At 41.0% G+C, this 19,612-nt stretch overlaps 1 protein-coding gene across 3 annotated transcripts; it reads left to right on the plus strand.

The window, feature by feature from the left end:
• The first annotated feature begins 153 nt into the window (after positions 1-153).
• Positions 154-19,612, plus strand: BRCA1 (BRCA1 DNA repair associated). 3 transcript variants are annotated; one of them, XM_071577619.1, is made up of 23 exons: positions 154-196; positions 1,148-1,338; positions 1,488-1,587; positions 2,031-2,084; positions 2,392-2,472; positions 2,963-3,051; positions 3,926-4,068; positions 4,749-4,854; positions 5,692-5,734; positions 6,201-6,343; positions 6,849-10,184; positions 10,850-10,935; positions 11,977-12,152; positions 12,312-12,478; positions 12,946-13,268; positions 13,924-14,011; positions 14,612-14,689; positions 15,166-15,206; positions 15,824-15,907; positions 16,307-16,361; positions 17,000-17,073; positions 17,448-17,508; positions 18,501-19,612. In XM_071577619.1, exons 3-23 carry the CDS (start codon positions 1,508-1,510, stop codon positions 18,602-18,604), a joined length of 5,412 nt encoding a protein of 1,803 aa, XP_071433720.1. In that variant the 5' UTR covers positions 154-196; positions 1,148-1,338; positions 1,488-1,507; the 3' UTR covers positions 18,605-19,612. The 3 variants fall into 3 exon arrangements, with proteins under 3 accessions (XP_071433720.1, XP_071433718.1, XP_071433719.1); XM_071577617.1 differs by having other exon boundaries at positions 1,148-1,194; XM_071577618.1 differs by lacking the exon at positions 154-196 and having other exon boundaries at positions 1,123-1,194.

The following is a 19,612-nucleotide window of genomic DNA, read 5'->3' on the forward strand; positions in this document are numbered from 1 at the left end:
TCTAGGCAGTGCGCATGCGCGGCGGGGGCCAGCGCCAATCAGGTCACAGCCGGCCCCGCCCCCCCGCGGCGAAGAAACCTATAACAGAACGTTGCGGTGACCACGTGCCCGCGCCGCGGGACCGGATTGGCTGCGCGCTGAGCGGTGGAAAGGGCGCGAAATGGGGCGCTCGGAGCGCTGCTGAGGGACCAGCCCGGTACGGGGACCGGCCCGCACAACCCCGGCCCCCTGCTCCCTGCCCCCTGCTCCCTGCCCTCTGCCCCCTGCTCCCTGCCCTCTGCCCCCTGCCCTCTGCCCCCTGCCCTCTGCCCCCTGCTCCTGCCCCCTGCTCCTGCCCCCTGCTCCCTGCTCCCTGCTCCTGCCCCCTGCCCCCTGCTCCTGCCCCCTGCCCCCTGCCCCCTGCTCCCGGCCCCTGCCCCCTGCCCTCTGCCCCCTGCTCCCGGCCCCCTGCTCCCGGCCCCTGCCCCCTGCCCTCTGCCCCCTGCCCCCTGCCCACTGCTCCCGGCCCCCTGCTCCCGGCCCCCTGCTCCCGGCCCCTGCCCCTGCCCCCTGCCCACTGCTCCCGGCCCCCTGCTCCCGGCCCCTGCCCCCTGCTCCCTGCCCCCTGCCTCCTGCTCCCTGGCCCCTGCCCCCTGCTCCTGCCCCCTGCTCCTGCCCCCTGCTCCTGCTCCTGCCCCCTGCTCCTGCTCCCGGCCCCTGCTCCCGGCCCCTGCTCCCGGCCCCTGCTCCCGGCCCCTGCTCCCGGCCCCCCGGCCCCTGCTCCTGCCCCCTGCTCCTGCCCTCTGCCCCCTGCCCTCTGCCCCCTGCCCTCTGCCCCCTGCCCTCTGCCCCCTGCTCCCTGCTCCTGCCCTCTGCCCCCTGCCCTCTGCCCCCTGCCCTCTGCCCCCTGCTCCCTGCTCCTGCCCTCTGCCCCCTGCCCTCTGCCCCCTGCTCCTGCCCCTTGCTCCCTGCCCCCTGCTCCCGGCCCCTGCCCCCTGCCCCCTGCTCCTGCTCCCGGCCCCTGCCCCGGCCCCGCGGCCGCGCTTCCTGTGCGGTGAGCTGGTGCTGGGACGCTTCGCCTCAGGCTGCGGACGGGCCTTACCGGCAGCGCCCCTCCAGCCCCGAGCTGCCTCCGCGGGAAGCTCGAGTGTTTTGTCTTTGTTTTCAGAGCTCTCCGTGTTTGCTGCCGGGTCTCGCCTCTGCTGGCTCGCGTAGGTAGGCCCAGGGTCCTTTGCATAAGCGCGTCTGCCGTCTTCTCTTCATCCCTTTCCACCTCCTCTTCCGCTGTTTGGTGCTCTGTTGAATGCTGCTGTAAACCCCTTCCGATTGCTTGAGAGGCTTTACCTGTCAGCGTCCAAAGTAAGAGCTCTACGCTGTAAACTTACTGAAGGAAAAGCAGCTTATTCGATTCCATTCCACAGGCTGGGGGAGAGCCACGCGGGAGGAGGCGGTTATGGGATGCAATAGAGCAGAAACAAAGCTGGTCATGATTTTGTTTTTGTCTCTAGACTATTTTTGGTTGTGAAGGATGGACTTCTCAGTGATTACTGTTGGATGTGTACAAAATGTGCTTTCAGCTATGCAGAAGAACTTGGAGTGCCCGATATGGTAATCCCGGCAGCATTATTAGCAGAGTTATTGAGACTTTGGGGGTTTTGTCTTTTTTCTTTCTTCATAAATGCTTTGTCAGTTTTGTGATTTACAAGAAAGCAAAGAGATTCTCGTTTAAGACCAAGTACACTGATATTTTATGAGCCTCAAGTGAGAAAGTTTAAGACAGAACCTATGTTTTGTCTTATGTTCTGGTAAATTTTGCTTTTCTGTCACAACCTAAATATGTCAGTCCTGGGTCCAGAGAGGGAAAAAATATGTATCTGATTGGATTAGAGTATTTTTTGTATAGCAGGGTGTATCTTTATCCCTTGTCTCTGAAAAGTGAGTGAGGTCTGTAGTTTTTTAATGCAAACGAATGCTGAAATAGCAAAGTCCAAGTTACCCTCTGGATCCCTACAATGTCTGTAACTTCTGTGCTCTTCTTTTCATTTTTGTAGCTTGGATGTGGTGCAAGAGCCAGTTTCAACAAAATGTGATCACACGTTCTGCAGGTGGGTTTGAAAACCTGTAAATGCAATTCTTGGTCGGTCTGGTTTTAGTTTCCATGGTCACTTCTTCCTTGCTACTCAAGTCTGTGTACTGTGTTTTGATATCTTCACGTGTAGCCACTTTAGGGGAAAAATCAGAGTGGTGGAAGAGAGAACTGATGTGTGAAAGGGGATCAATTAACTCACTGTAACACCAGAATAAGAATAAAATTTGGTAACAAAAGGTTTCTACTAAGTCATGAATGTGCACACTCGGTTTTTAGGAAAATAATCTTATCTTGCTACCATCAAGACTGTTATTCTTTCCTAGGTTCTGCATGTTCAAACTTCTCAGCAAAAAGAAAAAAGGTGTGGCCCAGTGTCCTCTGTGTAAGACTGAAGTTACCAAGAGGTGAGAAACCTCTTTGTAAGGGGGCTTGAGGATGAGAGGTTTGAACTGTGAGGAAAGGCAGGTGATTGTCTTAAAATGTCTTAATGTAAGACTGCAGAAAAAAATAAGAAGGTGGTTATTAAATAAAATGTTCATTTCTAAAGGAGTGACAGTAGTGCCTGCTTCAGTCTAAGCATTTTCCAGGTGTTCACAGGGAACAAACCTCTGTTAACAAAAGTCTGTGCCATATTAACGTTCAATCCTTACAACTCTCCTAAATTTACATGAGGAAAAATATGAAATGTTCCCTTCTGTGAGAGTTTTAATTCCCATAATCACGGTGTTTTGGGGGAATTCTGTTGTTAATCTTGCCAACAATTTCTTGTTGTCTCATCTTCCACTTTGGAGTTTTATGTCTTGGTTTGCTCAGCCTCGATTCTCAGAGAAAGAAGTATGTGCAGTTAAGACATTCATTTCTCTTAAAACAACTCAAATACTGATATTATTTCAGAAGTCTGAAGGAAAATTCCAGGTTTAAGCAGCTAATTGAAGGATTGTTGGAAACTATACACGCTTTTGAGCTTGACACTGGAGTGAAGTGTAAGTGTTGGGAATGTGTGCCCCTACTTTTTTTTTAAATCAGGTTTTGACATTTATATCATAGTTAATGTGCAGTACTAAATATGGGGAAAGAATATCAAAATGTTTTTTCTTGAATGTAAAACTGTAAGTTCCATTAAGTTTCCAAGATTTCCTTACGAAAACCTCTTGAACAGTTTGCTGTGTTTTGGTAACTCCACCCAGTCTTGTGTTCAGTTCCTGAAATATGGCTCAATGTATACCAAATAGTGTTTAATCTGTAATTGTGAAGTAAAGTCCTGCTCTTGATTATTCCCAGCCTTGCAATATTAACTTGTTAAACAGTCCCAGAGCCTGAATTAGCAGATGCTGTAGCCATGTATGTTTACTTGTCCCATTCAGATAGACCCCTTGAGAATTCAAATTGATCCTTTCTAGTACTGAGTGCCTTGTAAAGGGCATTGGCAGGTCAGAGGTGCCTATTTATACTTTGATAAACAAGATGTTGTGGTTGGGGGCAGATGGTGGTTATTGACTTCTGTTTGGGGAGGGGTTTTGTATATTGTGCTGTGAAGAATAGACTGTTTTCAAATTCTTTTCAGCTTGCTCAGCCATTCTAACATCAGCAGTATTAGATCCTGTTCTTGCTAGGTTATCTATGTAATTAAAATTGGTTGGAAAAACTAGTGGGTGAGATCAAGATTTTACTTAATACTTGAAGAGTACTCAGAAAGAACAATCAGACTTAATAGTTTCACAAGATTCTTTCTTTGATAATTGTTCTTTAGCCAGATATGCACTAGGTGCATAGAGTCTGTGCAAGGCTATTTCATTCATGTGTAATACCTGTGTCATAGTCAGTGTAAAAGTTTTCTTTTTCTATTAACTTTTTCAGTTTTAAAGAGTCACCACTTTCCTCAAACATCCACAGAAGCCACTGCTGCAGAGTTCTTGTGTAAAGAAAGTTCTGTCATTCAAAGTAAGGGCTTCAGAAACAGAAAAGGTGCTAAAGAAAATGGACAAGAAAGCTTTACCTCGGTAATTGTTGTTTCCCATTTTATTTTTGTGGATTGTTTAAAAGTTTATGTGGAATGTATAAAGATTCATACACATAAAAGAACAAAGCTGGGGGGTTTGGATTGGTCTGAGATTGCTGTTGGCCTTGCATAATATTCTGGACAAAGACATCTACATTTTTTTGTCTTCCTAACCTGCTGAAAAAGATATTTACATGAATGACTTGAACTTACAGATGATATTGCCAGTCTCTTACTGAAACCAGGATTGAAAATTTGTTTGTCCTGCTTGTGCCATGAGGCTGTCAAACTTCTTGTAGGGTTTGACTTTTTTGGTTGTAAGATCATAACTGTTTCTTGGGATTCTTAAGGCACTACCCAGCTTGGTAACTTGGGGGTGTGGCTGTCCATGGTACTCTGTTTCTGTTCTCTCTTGTTTGGTGCTAAATAGAATGTCAGATAATACAGAATGTAAGATCAAACTGTTAATGATGTGACCTGTCAAATCAATGATAATTGTTTCTGTTGACATGTTCCATTACCAATAACTATAATAAATTACTCAGGTTGGGTTTTTGCACAAAGCCTGACAATGCACATGACTGAGTATTTATTTCAGAGTTTCCAGCTATAGTTTAATTGTATTTTTTTATAAATAATCTACTGTTATAAATAACTTCCTTTCTGTTCTCCTGTCAACAGGAAGCAACTGGGAATACTCAGCTTACAGATATGAGGATGAAAAAGTGTAACCTAAGAAACAAACCCCAGAAATGTAACTCTGAAAAAGGGATTTATACGGAGCTTGGTAAGATCTGTTGTAGATCCACACTAGCTGATCTTATTTATAATGCTTGCAAATTAATGAAAGGTGATAAAGTTCAAAGTCTTTTTATAAACACTAATTTAACATCCATGAGGACAACAAAGGGACAAGTTATGGGCAATTCCAAGTTGGTAAATCAAAAGGGTTTTTACATAATTGATTATATTATGGGATAGTCCTGCTGTAGTGAACCCTTAAGCCTCAGTGTACAAGATCCAAGGAAGAGGTGATGCTTACAGGTGTGCAAAAAGCTGTTAGCTGTTACAGCTAAAGTAACTACTGTTTTTTAAAGAATACTAAGCCTTGTCATCAATGTTTCAGATAGGAAATCTCTTTGAGAAACTAAGATTTCATTGCTATCTATCCTGGCTTTTCAGAATTTCATTTCATTTGGTGTTGACTGATGTGAGAAACAAAACAGAGGCCATGCATAGTTTTGTTTTTTTTTTTACTTCTGCCAGGATCAAAGGCTCTGAGACAGACTTTTTAATATATTGCTCTGATTTCCAGTTCAAAATTCTAAATACTGGCAGCTGTTTCATGTATAAATTTAGAAATTAGAAACTCATTTTTATCTAATTAACTCTTAGTAGGTCTCAGTATTTAAACAGAATTTTATGGTGGAACTATGTTGATATTTATGCATAGAAATCATAATTAGATTAAATACTTCACAATTGAACTTGAATTCATCTCATAAAAGTTGAAAGCATCTACCTCTAGAAAGAACTAGGCAAGCATATGATGATAAACACCGAATCTGGCAAGTCGCCTTTCTCTGAATCATTCCAACCAGACTAACAGCTGGTTTATTTTCAGGTTCTGAATTTGAGGAGTTTTCTAACCACGTAAGCAAAACCAGGTAAGTAAAGGTGAATAAGGAATTCATATTTTCTACAGACAGTAGTTCAATATTCTCATCCTTATGTTTTAGTTCCTTAGCACAGGACTGATAGAATTCTTAAGCTGACAAATGACCTTCAGCTTCAAGAGCATTAGGGTAGAATGAGTAGTTCCAACAGTTTGTGTATTATATGCTTTAAAATTGTTTTCTAAATGTTTTGTTACTTAGATAAACATTGGTTCTTCAATAGAAAAAGTAGGTACTATGCTTTAGAAAGTAGGTGTTAAATTCAGGAATGGAAGAGGGGATCTTTTAAAGATGTGGCCTGAAATTCTGAAGGGATCTGGTTGTGGTGAGTGTCAATCATGCAGTCTGACTTCTCTAGAAACTGTTTCAGAGAGCAAAAAGGGAAAAACAAGTATCATCTTCTATTCTGTTTCTTGTGGCTTTCTCTGTAGTGAAAGAAGATTTCCCTTCCCAACAGGTTTCAAGACAAAGCAGCAGTTCAGATTTTTTCTCAAGAAAAAGTGGAAGAACTTGAGAGTGCTGAGAAGGGGAATGAAATTTCTTCCAATGCACAGCCTGACAAGCAGTGTGCCAAAGAAATAACACTACCAAATGTCATAGGTGTGTTTGTTATTTTGGTTACAATAGTGATTAAGCTTGAAAGAAACACAAGTTGTAAGACTTCCATTTCACATGATTATATATTAATAGATATATATAGATATAGTTGCAGTCTTGTATGTTGTAGTTCTGCTGATGCCTGCAGTTAGTGACACTATAATACAAGACTATTCTGGTAGACTAGATACTGAAAATGTGGATATTCTGTGCACAAGAACAGAAAGGGAAAAAGTAACTTGATCAAAGTGCAAAACTTAACCTGTTCTACATGAGCCACATTATTGCTTGTAGCACAAACTGTTTGGTAATTCATGTAGGAGTTTAGAAAAACGTATGTAGTGTGATCTTTCTGCTTTTCTCTAGAGGGAGATTTGGTCAGTGTAATGTTCTGGTTAGAGGGGAAATCAGAACAGTTATTATAAAACAAAATAGCCATTAAGCTTCTTCTTTTGCTTGTGTGTGTAAAACAGGGCTTAATAATTTATAACACCTATAAATCCAACAGGTGAAAGTGATTTCGTAAAGGAAGGCTTGAGCAAGAAAACCACTCGGAGCATCACTGAATGTGCCAAACCTGAGCAATTGAATATGACTGAATGCCAGAGTTCTCTCTTAAATGTTCTTACTGCAGACCTACTTTCAGAGAAATGTGACAGAACAGATAACACCAGTCCCATAGTTAACAGGGGTGTATCGTTTGAGGACACGGAAGAAATGGATGAAGAGCAAACTCAGTACAGCAGTGAAAACAAAGTGTTTGAGTTAAAAGGTAGCTCGGAGAGCAGGCTGGATAAAAGCAAGGAAATGGATACTGTTGTACAAAGTGTGGAAGTTGAGGACGTGTATGAACCTGAGAATGACTCTTTCCACGACAAAGAACTTCCTCTGGAGAAACCAAAGACACTTCACTCTGCCACCCTGAATCCAGTCTCTGGAAAGAGAGTGAAGCAAAGCATTCAGAAAGTCAATGAATGGTTTTCAAAAAGCAATGAGAGTCTGTCTTCCAGTTCTTCCCTGGATCATTCTGCTGGAGCCACTGATGTTTCAGGTGAAGGAGATGTGTGTTCATCAGATAAAGAATCCTGTATTTCAGAAAAGACTGACCCTGTGGTAGATTCCATGGAAGTTGCAGTCATTGAAGAAAACAAGAGATGGTCAAGACAAACAGCTGATAGCATCAAAGATAAAATATTTGGAAAAACATACAAGAGAGAGAGGAAATCAAATCCCCCTTCTACCTTGAGACATAATTTACCTACTACAAAAAAGGAAGATCTTACTGCTGATAAGTGCTTGAATAATTCCAGTAAAGACAGACTCAAACGGAAAAGGAGGAATGCCTGTGTCCTGCAACCTGAGGATTTCATTAAGAAAAAAGACACAGAAGAGGCAGATGTGAGCCCTCAAAGTGTTAACTGGTGCCTTGGAGATGCTGAAAAGAAAAGATGTGATGGAAGTGTTGCTGTTAATGAGAGTCACCTCTCTCAGAAGAGAATGGATAATACACTTACAGAACTTGAAGAAGGAGGAGGGTCCACGTGGAAAAAAGCTGCTGAAAAGATGACTAGCAAGCACTGTGATGGGGAGGTAGAAACGTGTAATAGTGATCAGAAAAGCACCAAAAAAAGTTCTGCAGCAAAAAGATGCAGGCATTCCACCAGAACCATGTGTGCCCTACCGTTAGTAGTGGATAGAAACTCTGTGTCCCCTGATCCAGCTGAGCCACAGATCGATAGCTACCCGAGCAGTGGAGAGCTCAGGAAAGCTGATTCTGAGCAAAACCAAGTCAGGCGCAGCAGGAGGCTTCAGTTACTTTCTGAAGAAATGATAAAAGAAACAGGAAAAGGAGTAATAGTAAAGGGAGCAAGAAAGAATGACAGTGATCATGGAGGGTCTTTCTTTGAAGACCGAAGGAATGTGGCAACTCACACTGCTGAATGCAAAGACCTGTGTGAGCCTCAGGGTATGTTGAGTTACAAGGCAGGCACTAATCTGAAGGAAGGTGATGTGGAAGCAAATGAAGTGCAGGTTCATCTAAAGAGTTTGTCTGACACTGCAGAAACTGGAAAAACTCTCTTCAATCCTGCATCTTCATGTCATCATTCAAATTGTGGATCCTTTGCATCTCATGCAGGTTCACAAGATAGTGAAATACAGGGTAGCCCTATCCTCATACAGCCCCCTTCAGTGCCTGCTGTAGAAACTGCTTCCCACCAGACCGAAGAAATTACTGAACCATTTACTGCTTTTCCACAGGAGTTTGGGCATGATTCACAAAGTGTTCCAGGAAACTTCAGAACTGAAAAATTGCCATTGGCTAAAAATGTTTTGGAATTGACCAAGGAAGTTGAAGACAGTGAATTGGACACACAGTATCTGCGAAATATATTCAGGCATTCAAAACGCTTGTCCTTCAGCCTTTATCAGACTCCCAGGCAGACCTGTGCAGTGGAAGATCCAGATTCTGAAACTTTAAATCCATCATGTGCTGCTCAGGTAGAAAACAAGCGTAGCAAACATTTACAACCAGAAAACTTGCAAGAAGAGAAAACAACTGCTGAAAGTTTGAGTAGGGTTTTTGACAAAGAGAAGCTTAAGACCTGTGAGTCTGCCTGTCGTGATCATGTGACTTGCTTTGTTGTCAGCACAGGAGAACCCAGACATGCTGTTCCACAGCCTGCAAAGGAAGAGACTCTGACACCAGTGACAACGGGGGCTGCTGGGGCTGAGGGCAAAAATGGATCATTAAAAGGAGAGCAGGGCAATGAAAAGCCAGTGTCAACTGACACAGCAGTAGAAAGTGAGTTAAGGGAAAATCCAATCAAAAATAAAAGGAGCCGAAGTGATGAGAGTAACACAGAAGAGTACAATTCCAAACAAACAGATTTAAACACAGGCCATGAAATAGAATTCAGTTCAGAAAACAATCTAGCAGGAAAGACCAAAGTTTTTGATGGCAAAGGAACAATTCTGCGGTTTCAATCCACATCAATGATTTGTCCTGCAACTTGTCAGCAAAGCCCTGCTGAATTCAGCTGTGAAGGCAATAGGAGAAAAACTAGCAAAAGCAAAAGAAAACGAGTAAAGGGGACTGAAGAACAAGCAACCCAAACTGCTAGCACAGCAATGCCTGAGTGTTTAGTTGCAGAGGCTCTAGAAGAGCCCATTAGAGGGAGCAGTTATTTTACAGGTTTGTCTGAAAGCCCTGATGGCTTATTGTCCTCTGGTGCTGATACTGACGAGGACACAAACTTTTGTGAAACTGATAGGAGAGAACAATCTGCAGTCTTTGTAAAAAGAAGCAACAGTGCCCCAGGGAAAGAACTGCACAATAGAAATGCTGGTTCTAAGCCAAGATCTCAAGGTATGCAAAAGTCTCGAAAACGAGCACAGAAACTGCCATCTTCAGATGAAGAATCCTGTGAGGATGAAGATTTACCATGTTTTCAGACATTAATATTTGGCAAATCAATAAGCACACCTTTGCCTATGGATAAACAAGTGACATCTGTGATAGAGTCTTCAGCAAGTCCCAACATGTTGCCTCACAGTGGAAGTAATGATGACAATATTATGCAGAAAATGCCTGATGTGTGTGTTTCACCCAGCCAGGAGTCAGAATGCTCTGTCAACTTATTTTCTTCCCAGTCCACGTCTGAAGAATCAGTTAATGGAGCACAAGAGCTGAAGAAACCTTTGCTACAAGTTGAAGCATCCGAACAAGTGAGCACTGTGAATGAGAGTGAAGAAACTTTCCAAGTTTGTAATGGAGGGCTGAGAAGAACCAAAACTAGCTTCAAAGATGAATGCCAAGAAGACCCAAACATGGGAACAAACCTAGGTATAAACCAAGATTTTTCTCTGTGGCTGTGTTTGTAATGTCATTACACGCAGGTTTTTGGCGTTTGCATGGGAGCTTTGTTCTATATTTATGGGGTGCTTGTTCTTCAAAAGAAATGTATCACCCCTAAACAACCAAACTTTTGTTTGTGCCCAGTGGTTTATTTCCTAAAAATTATGTTCTAGTCTTCTTTCTTTGGAGTGAAAATGAACAGACTGGACACCAGAGGCTCACTGTCTGATGGTAATTCATTTTTGAGGGAAATGCTCTCTTACTGCAGTGTGATACTTGCATTGTCAGCAGAATTTCATACAGCCTACCTAAGCTTTTTCCTCAAAGAAATGTTTGCTGAAATTGGCTGTAGAATTTTGTAGCAAATATTATGACCTTTTTGTGGCCTTCATAAATGTTTAGGACACTGTCATCCCTGTTGAAACACTGATTTCTGCTTCCTTTGCCATTGGTGTGACATGGTATTCTTCAAAATGTTAATTAGATCTGTGCTTCTAATTTCAGTGTTTTCAAAACTTGTCACTTCAGTGTTATAGGTAATAGTTGTCCAAAAGGTTTATATGGTAAAAGATTATGGATAATGTTTGTTGGGTTGTTGTTGTTTGGTGTTTTTTCTCTTTAACTAACTCAGATTATTTATTTCTACCTTCAAGATGAAGCATCTGGATATGACAGTGAAACAAGTATTGTAGAAGATTCATGTGGACCATTCTCTCAGGGTGAAATCCTTACTACACAGGTAACTGAGTTTATGCACTAAATACTGGAAGTAGCTTGCATGCTAGGAAGCAAGCAAGTACAGGAAAGCTGTGAAGTGAGTACATTGGGAAACTGCTTTCATCGTAATTCTTTGTGTCTAAATAACTTCCAAAAGCATAATCAATGAAGAACTGTAGAACTGCTTCTATACCATTATTTCTCCCACTTTGCCCTGCCCAGTAACCTTATGTGACAATGGCCACAGCTCATGTGCTATTGGTGTGGTGGGCTGGCCCTGGCTGTGTCCCCAGTGCCCACTCAGCTGCCCTATCACTGCCCTTCCCAGCTGGACAGGGAAGAGAGAATAAGATGGAAAACAACTCATAGGTTGAGATCAAGCACGTAACTAAAGCAAAATCCAAAGTTTGCTTGTGCACAGGTGAAGAGGAACAGAACAAGGTTCATTCTCTGCTCCCCATCAGCAGCCACTTCCCAGGCTGCAGGGAGAGTTTCAGCACACGGAGCAGCGGCTGAGCAGGCAAACAACCAATGCCCCCACCTTTCTTGTCCTTCCCTTCGCTTTTCTATATGAGCTGACTCATATGCTCTGAAATGTCCCTTTGCTTCGTGTGGGCCAGCTGGCCTAGTTGTGTCCCCTCCCAGGATCTTGCCCTTGACTGGGGAAGGAATGTTGCAGTGCTGCTGCTGTGCCAGCCCTGCTCAGCACTGGCCAAAACACTGGTGTGTTATCAATATCCTTCCAGTTCGTTATTAAATTTTAAGTTACTAATGCAGTTCAGACAAATATTTGTGCAGAAGTTCTGTGGCTTGGTTTCTTTTTACTGGTTAGACTCTGAGCAATTAAAACTGAAATAATGTGAAATAAGTGAGTGTGTGGTTGGTTGGGCGTTTTTGTTTCTTATGTGGGTTGTGTGCACTATTTGTTACAGTAAAAGCACCTCAATCACCTTTTCAACACATTCCAAAAACTGATTCAAAACAATTTTGCTGTTTCTAATTTTTCAAGCATTTGTTGAATCCCAAGTTTGCTGATGTTGGCACTCCTGTGTCTCCTTTGCAGCAGAAGAATGCTATGCAAAATAGTCTGAAAAAACTTCAGCAAGAAATGGCTGTGCTTGAAGCAGTGCTAAAGCAGCATGGAAGTCAGGACTGTGAGTTTTTGCCTATCCGTAGGGAACTGCCACAGCCCAGTAGTGAAAGAACATTTGAAATGGAACAAATGAGACAAGATAAAGGGTCAGTATTTTGATTTTGTCTTCATTTATTTCTAAAAGTGTATTAAAAATGTAAAATCTTTAAATAAATACTTCTGAGCAATTATAATAGCTTTGCTGTTGCTACATGACTCTGATACTTAGAAGAGTGAAAAAGGTATATCAATTTGCCTCTCTCAAGGTCTCCGGAATTGTTGCTTCCATCTTCTAAATCCTGTTTGTTAGAGAGACCAGATCTGGAGAAAAGCCTTGAGAGTGATGGTGTTCAAGAGTACGAAATTTCTTCTGAAAAGATGAAACCTCTGCAGGAAGCAGTGCAAGAATACAGGCAGTGTCAGCTTGAAGCAGGTAACATTTAAGAGGGAAGCAATGCATTTTGATTTCTGGTGGGTTTTTTTCCTGTTCTTTTCATGGTTTTGCATACCAGCAAGATACACAAGTTTATCTTGTAAATCAAGGATTTTAATTTATATGTTCCTGATCAAATTAAAAGTCCATTACTTCTTGTTTGGTAGTCCAGCTGCATGGCTGCCCATCAGGATGGGGTTGGACAGCATTTTGACAGTAATAGATTTTCTGTCTCACTTGTAAATTCATAGTTTTTTACAAATACACTACTAGCAGTTTCATGGCTATTCTAGTGTCTCGCCTAGATCAGGAAAAAGTAATGATAAAGGCAAAGAGGAAGTAATAAGCACATAAGGAAAAGAACTGACTGCAGAACTTAAACCTAAAAGGTAGAGAGAGGAGCATCCTTCTGCCATGACTACAAGAAAGATGAAATTTTTTCAAGGAGTATTTCTCTTTTCCTTCAGAAAATGCAGAGGAGCAGAAATCTGGGACCAGACAAAACAGTGCATCTGTTTCATCAAATCTCTCTGAAAATGTGATGAAGAGTCCAAGTAACTCCTCCTCTGTAAAGCTTCTTAACCCTCGAACTGCAGAAGCCAAAAATGGGTCTGTTGTAGCTCAGAACACTGATGAAAGCTGTGGGCTAGGACATGGATTGAAGAGAAATGTATGTTTTCCTATACCTGTTTTGCACAATGCAGCTAGGAAAGAAAATGCTGCAAGTCTAGTTGTGAGTAAGAGGAAAGAAATGTCAATTGTGGCGTCAGGTCTGAATCACAGTGAACATGTAAGTAAATTTCAGAAGTTAGATCACTATTAATGATTCCTGATTACCACTATAGTCCTCTACAGAGAGATCTCTTAAGTATAATAGAAACTAATCTTGTAGGAACTGCAGATCAGTAACACAGCAACTCAAGTCAAATTTTTTCCCTCCTAAAAATGTGAAGAATACTGCCTGTAATAGTACTATTAAACTTAGTGACATTTGAACTTCTTAAATGATTCCTAATGTCTAGAGGAAAAACATTATTCCAAAGCCAGAAGATTTCTAGAAAGCTTTGTGGCTGGGGAAGAGGCTGTTTGAGTGGTTGGTTCACTTTGTGTTCTCATATGATGCTTCTTCACCCAAGTTCTGATCCATAGTAAGGGTTTCTGTCAGTGGTAATTCTGAGTTGCTAATAAACCTGTTTCTGCACTCAGTTTCCAGGAGAAATTGATTTTTGGATTATAAACAACATACCAAGAGCTCTGCTTTACTTTAGTCTGATGAATGATGCCAAAATTTCTAACTTTTAAGGAAATGAACATTCTATGTGCCAGCATAAATAAAACAGTTACTGTAAAGCAACTTTTCTATTATGTGAAGCTCCTGCAAACTGCAGCTGCTGGGGGGTTTAAATCTGTTTTGCTAGTTATTAATTTTCTTAACTGCTTTTCAGTTGGTGGTCCAGAAGTTTGTGAGAAAAACTCAGAGCACTTTATCTAATCACATTACTGAAGGAACAACCCATGTGATAATGAAAACAGGTTTGTTGGGAGCTATGGGACCAAATCCTATATTGACAGACCATACAGAATTTTACCTTTAGTCTAAGCAACAAGCAGACAGGTCAGCAATGCATTTGAAGAATTTTGAGGAGAAGGTATTGATTGTTTTCTCTATCATAAATTTTTTGTATAAGCTTGGGAATCTTTCTTACTCTATTTTGCATAATCAGAGTAGGGGTGTTTTTGCTTATGCAGTTCCAAGTTACTTGATACTTGTTTCTCCAGCAGTTTAGTCATAATTTTCAAGTGTTTACAGCACATTAGTTTGAAGTAGTTCAGAACCAATCAAAAGGAAACAAAGATAGTTCCCAAAGAGATCGTGCTTTTTCTTGCCTCTTATCACTATTGAATAACTAAAAAAGGTTTCATAAGTGGTACATGTGATTAGTTTCTATTGTTTCCTTCAGTTTAGTAGAGTCAGGACATCAGAATTTTGGTTTGGAACCTTCCTGTACTTTGGGTATTTTGCTGCTGCACTTTAGCAAACTTGGTTTTTAGGTACAAATAACCTCAGCTGGTTTTGGTGGGTTTTTTTCCTAATGGCAGAACTGAAAGATGTTACTCTTCTTTCCTCTGCAGATAAGGAGCTGGTGTGTGAGCGAACACTGAAGTACTTCCTGGGCATTGCAGGAAGGAAATGGGTGGTTAGTTATCAGTGTACGTATAACTTGTTTCAGAGCTAAACAGTCTCTGCCCTTCTGCCACAAATGTAATCTTCACATCTTACCATAAGGAGAAAAGGATCTTTTCATGTCTTGGCATCTGATATTTTGCAGTGTTTCTTCTAAATACTTAAAATCAAATTAAAATTAAAAAACACAAACAAGCAGCAAAGTCCAGCTTCTTTAATTTTCTGCATACTTTTTCTACTTTCCAATAACCACATGGGATTGCTCCCCATCCTTGCAAAAGTCTTTTCTCCCTCTTAATTTGACAGGCATGGCATCAATTAGTGTAAAATTTATATTACTCATAAAAGGTAAACAAATTCTTAAAGCACTTCCAGCAATAATACCACATTCCCTTAGTACAAATACCTTCCACTTAATATGGCACTGAAGTCAGACTACTGGCAGTGGGAGAACAATTTTGCTGGATGAAATGACTTGTCCTGTTTTTCTCTTTTTATTTAGGGGTAATTCAGTCTTTTAAAGAAGGAAGGATACTGGATGAGGTAGGTCTTTTATCTTGGGTGAGTAATGCTGTTACCAGATGAACTTATCAGTAGCCCCAGATATTGTCTAAACATTTAATACATGGAACTTTAGCTCTGAAACCTGGGATTCCAGTTTTACCAAATGCTAGGACTGAAAGCCACACTTAGACTTTGTGTTTATTTTTATTGAAGACATAGAGTCCCTATTATTTTGTTAACAGGTTATAGACATGTTTTTTATAGGTGTTTCTACTGATATTGGTAGATTATGGCATAAAGCAAAAGATCTATTCTTTGCTTAAGAAAATAATACTTTGTACTAATAATTTCTCTGAAATGAGACTTTAATGCTAAGTTAATTATAGTCTTGGAACATGCTGCTTCTTTTACTCACTATGCTAGTCTACTGTACAGATTGACTATAACTTGTTTCTTTAAAAATTTCCTGATGCTGCAGGAGTTTCATTAATGTTTTCCAGCATTTCTCTTGAAAAGCCTTTTTTATACATTTTCTGCACACACTTATTTGTAGTGTTTCAATTCTGAAATCTGACATCTTCCTGTTTTGATGTAGAACTGGCAGGAAAGTGTTTTCAGTCTCTAACTTCTGTTTGCTTGTGCATGTTGTGTTCCAGGAGAACTTTGAAGTTAGAGGAGATGTAATCAATGGGCGAAACCACCAAGGTCCTAAAAGGGCTAGACAGACTCAGACTGAAATGGTAAAAGCACATCAAAGGTGCAAACTGTGTCCTGCTGGATTGTTCCAGATATGTGACTGTGCTAGCTGAGTATCTGGAACTTCTTCCAGTTTCTGTGCTGTTCTGTATATACAGAGTTGTACAAATTAAACATTTTTATACATGAAAGGTGAGCTCTGCAGCAGAACAGATAAGCTCAAGTGACTCACTGTACTTGGAGTGAATGCTCTCTTTCTATAACATAACATAAGGGTTGAAGGTCTTTGATGTTATTCTTCTGGTTTGTAGGTTACAAAGACCTTGGGATACACTTTGCAGAACAGTGATTACTTGATAACAAGTGCAGTGAAACCAGCATATTAAGTATTGACCTTTAAAAACCCCCGTGTGTACTCTGTTAACATGTTCCTTGCTTTTCAGATCTTTAAAGACTTTGAGATCTGTTGCTACGGACCTTTCACTGATATGACTAAAGGTGTGTCATTTTAGTGGAATTAAATGAATTCTTAGCATGAAAAATATTTTGAGGAGGGTTGTGTGCATTCACCAGAATTTTACATCTTTGCTCTTCTTGGCTCCTTTTTTTACCTCTTTTCCCCTGGAACTTTCAAAATACCTCCATGAGGTATAGTGTAGGTAAAGAACTATTCAGTTCCATCTCCAGATGGAATGGAAATATGGTTCTCTTCTATTTGAATGTCCTCTGAGAACCCCTCTGGCCGTTTTTGCTGCATTTCAAACCAGGCCTTCTATCTACATTTTCTCTGGTTCTCTAGAAGTGAAGGAAAAGCTTTAATGTCATGCTGTCTGGTCATTTTTAGATGCTCTTGAATACTTGTATTTGAGCCTTTTCTCTTTAAATTGTGACTTAAAGTTTTGGGCATGTGCACCTTAGGTTTTTCAGTGTTCTGTTTTGTGTAAACCTGACTAGAGGGTGAGGGAAAAGGGAGTCGATGCTCCTCAGCAGGTTTGGAAGTGAAAGGCCTTATATTCTGCCAAGACTTAACATCTTTTCCAAATTATGATAGTTTGTATCTTGGAACAAATACTGTGTCAACTTCAATGTGATATATAAAACATTGAAGTAACAGACTGTTCATCTGATTTCTTCAGAACATCTGGAGTGGATGGTGGAGCTTTGTGGTGCCTCTGTTGTGAAGCAGCTTCATCTGTTCCCACACGCATCAGTAAGTGTTGCTGAGTGTTACCCTTCCACAGTCACATCATGTAAAACATGTTGACAGATTTTCTGCCCTTCCCAGACTTGTCACACTGAAGCCTGCAGGGGTGTTTGGGAGCTCTGTGCACAGCAGGGCAGCATCCATGTGTTCTAGGTCTGGCCACTCTGCACAGGAAGACAGGCTTACTGGTACTGGAAGAATGATCCATCTGGGCCAGATAACTATCTGTCTTTCTCCCTCTACTACTGCTCAAATTCCTCTCTGAAGTGATGCTCTGAAGCAGAGTTAGCCCAGTTATTGCTCTCTGCAGATAGATATGAAAATGATTTGAGGACAGAAAAATAACAGTAGCATTTTTATTTTTTATCTTAAAATCTTAGAATTCTACTGCTGTTGTGGTTATGCAACCAGATGCTTGGAAGGAAAACACAGATTATAGAGGTAAAGTGACACTCATGGACTGTTTTCTGGCACACATTGACCATCTTTATCATCTCTGTCCCTTAAAGAGCTAAATATCAGAGAGGTTTGTAGAGGAATCTAAATAAAACCCTACTGTATCTGGAGATGGAGGTATGTCTTGAAAGAAAAATCTGGAAGCACAGATGAATGTTGTTGGCTCAGTTGTCCTCTATCATCAGCTTTACAGAAACTTTTCTGATATAGTTTTTAAAAGGTGGAGAAGGGTGTCCTTGAAGGATTAATGAACCCCAGGAGAATGCCTCAGATGGAACAAGAGTCTCTTGATCTGGAAACTATGTCTTGCTACAGAGCTTTAACTGATACAATTTTGCCCTTTTTTTCTTTTAAAATGCTCTAAAGAAACCATGAGACTTTGAAAGTCCAGGTGTTCCAGACTGACTTTTAAATGAGATACTGGGAGTTCCAGGATGAATGGGAGCTCGTTAGTCTAAAGTGACGTTGAGCTAAAAAGTGGAGCCAGCAGGATGATATGAAAAAACCCAGCAGTTTCCATGGCACTGGAAAAATGAGAAAATAAGATCCTGGAATGGGGAAGGACAGTCTGAAAGCACTTCAGTAATTTTAAGTTGCTTGTGTCTTAATGAGACTCATTGCTTGTCACATACTCAGTATGTCTGTGCAGACAGGAACCAAAGTTTTGTCACTGAGCTCCTAAATTAAAAGATAGCAAGGACTGCATTCTTTGCTTTTTCTGTTTATTCTGTGCTGGTCACTTCTTCCTGCTTGGCCAGCTGGCACATGGCTCTTCTCTTTGGAGCAGCAGCATTACCTGCATTGCTAAAGGGAGTAGTAGTGCCACTTCACTGCTTTTAGGTATTTGCTTTTTATCGAGGCTTTTAAAGTGTCACACAGGAAGCAAATAGTTTAATCTGAAGCACATCACTAGGCTCACCTTAAGCTTGCTTTGACACCTTAATAACAGTTGTATCATTTGTGTGTTTGTCTTCCAGCAATCCAGCAGCAGAACAACATTGCCATGGTGACTCGGGAGTGGGTCTTAGACAGTGTGGCTTGCTATGAGTGCCAGAAGTTTGATGCTTACCTTGTGTCCTAAGGGTGAACAGCAGTTCTTTGGCCATTGCTCAGAAATTCTCATCAGAGCTTATAGTTTGAAATTCTTTTAAGGATTAAGAACGTAAGACACTTAGGCAGAGATGATGTGTGTCTACTGTACTTGTTTAGAGTACACTAATATATTAATATGAATAATAAAATCATCTAAACAGCATTACCATCTAAAGATGGAATTATCCCCTGTTCTTTAAAGATTTAGATTAATATAAAGGACTATTTTGAAATTATAAAAGTTAAACAAATTTTACAAGTTAGAAAATATAGAATATGGCCTCCTCAGAGAACTGGTGCTGTTATTTACCATTGTAGGCAGTTTGGAGACAGTCACTTAAAAGAGGGATATTGGACTCAGGGCTTGAATTAAAACATACTTGCACTCTGGAGTAACCCCCTTATTTTCATTTTGTTTAAATGCAAACCCCGAATAACTATTTTGTGATTACTAATGCATCAGCCTTGGCCACTGACTGTGTTGGGTTGAAAACTCCACAAACAGCTCTCCTGCTGTGTATCAAAGTGCCAACTCACCCTAACCAGAAACATACACATGAAAAGCCCCCAGAGTCTCAATAGAAACCACTCCTTAAAACCATGAGCCCATACCAGTGTTCTCAGTCTGATTTCTGACAAGTGTATGTGGCATTGAGAAGAGGTAATGAACAGATGCACTTTAGTGTCCCAGTGACCCATAATAAACCTGGTAAGAATCTGCTTCTAATGGTCCCTGCCTGCAAAATGAGACTGCAAAGAAATTGTGTTCCATGGAAGAAAATATGTTGCATGTTTCTGTTACCAAGCAATTCAACTTCATTCATACCTAATTTTTTACTTTGAGAGCAGGGGAGAACCTGTTCTCATGCAGTGGTTGTTAAAAAAACAAAAAAAATGGCTACGTTCAGAGAAGTGTTTGGTGTTCAGATGGTGTTGTCTTGGAATGTTACAAAGGTATGTTTATAAGTATTGGAATGCTCAAAGGAAATAAAATTAT

The sequence above is a fragment of the Pithys albifrons genome, chromosome 25 (genome assembly GCF_047495875.1).
Source record: "Pithys albifrons albifrons isolate INPA30051 chromosome 25, PitAlb_v1, whole genome shotgun sequence".
Classification (NCBI taxonomy): Eukaryota; Metazoa; Chordata; class Aves; order Passeriformes; family Thamnophilidae; genus Pithys; species Pithys albifrons.

Coding starts and splice junctions, on each gene's coding strand:
- BRCA1 (XM_071577619.1), top strand. CDS start 1,508: ATGGACTTCTCAGTGATTACTGTTGGATGTGTACAAAATGTGCTTTCA. Junction 4,855..5,691: donor AGGGATTTATACGGAGCTTG/GTAAGATCTGTT, acceptor GTTTATTTTCAG/GTTCTGAATTTGAGGAGTTT. Junction 12,153..12,311: donor CAAATGAGACAAGATAAAGG/GTCAGTATTTTG, acceptor GCCTCTCTCAAG/GTCTCCGGAATTGTTGCTTC.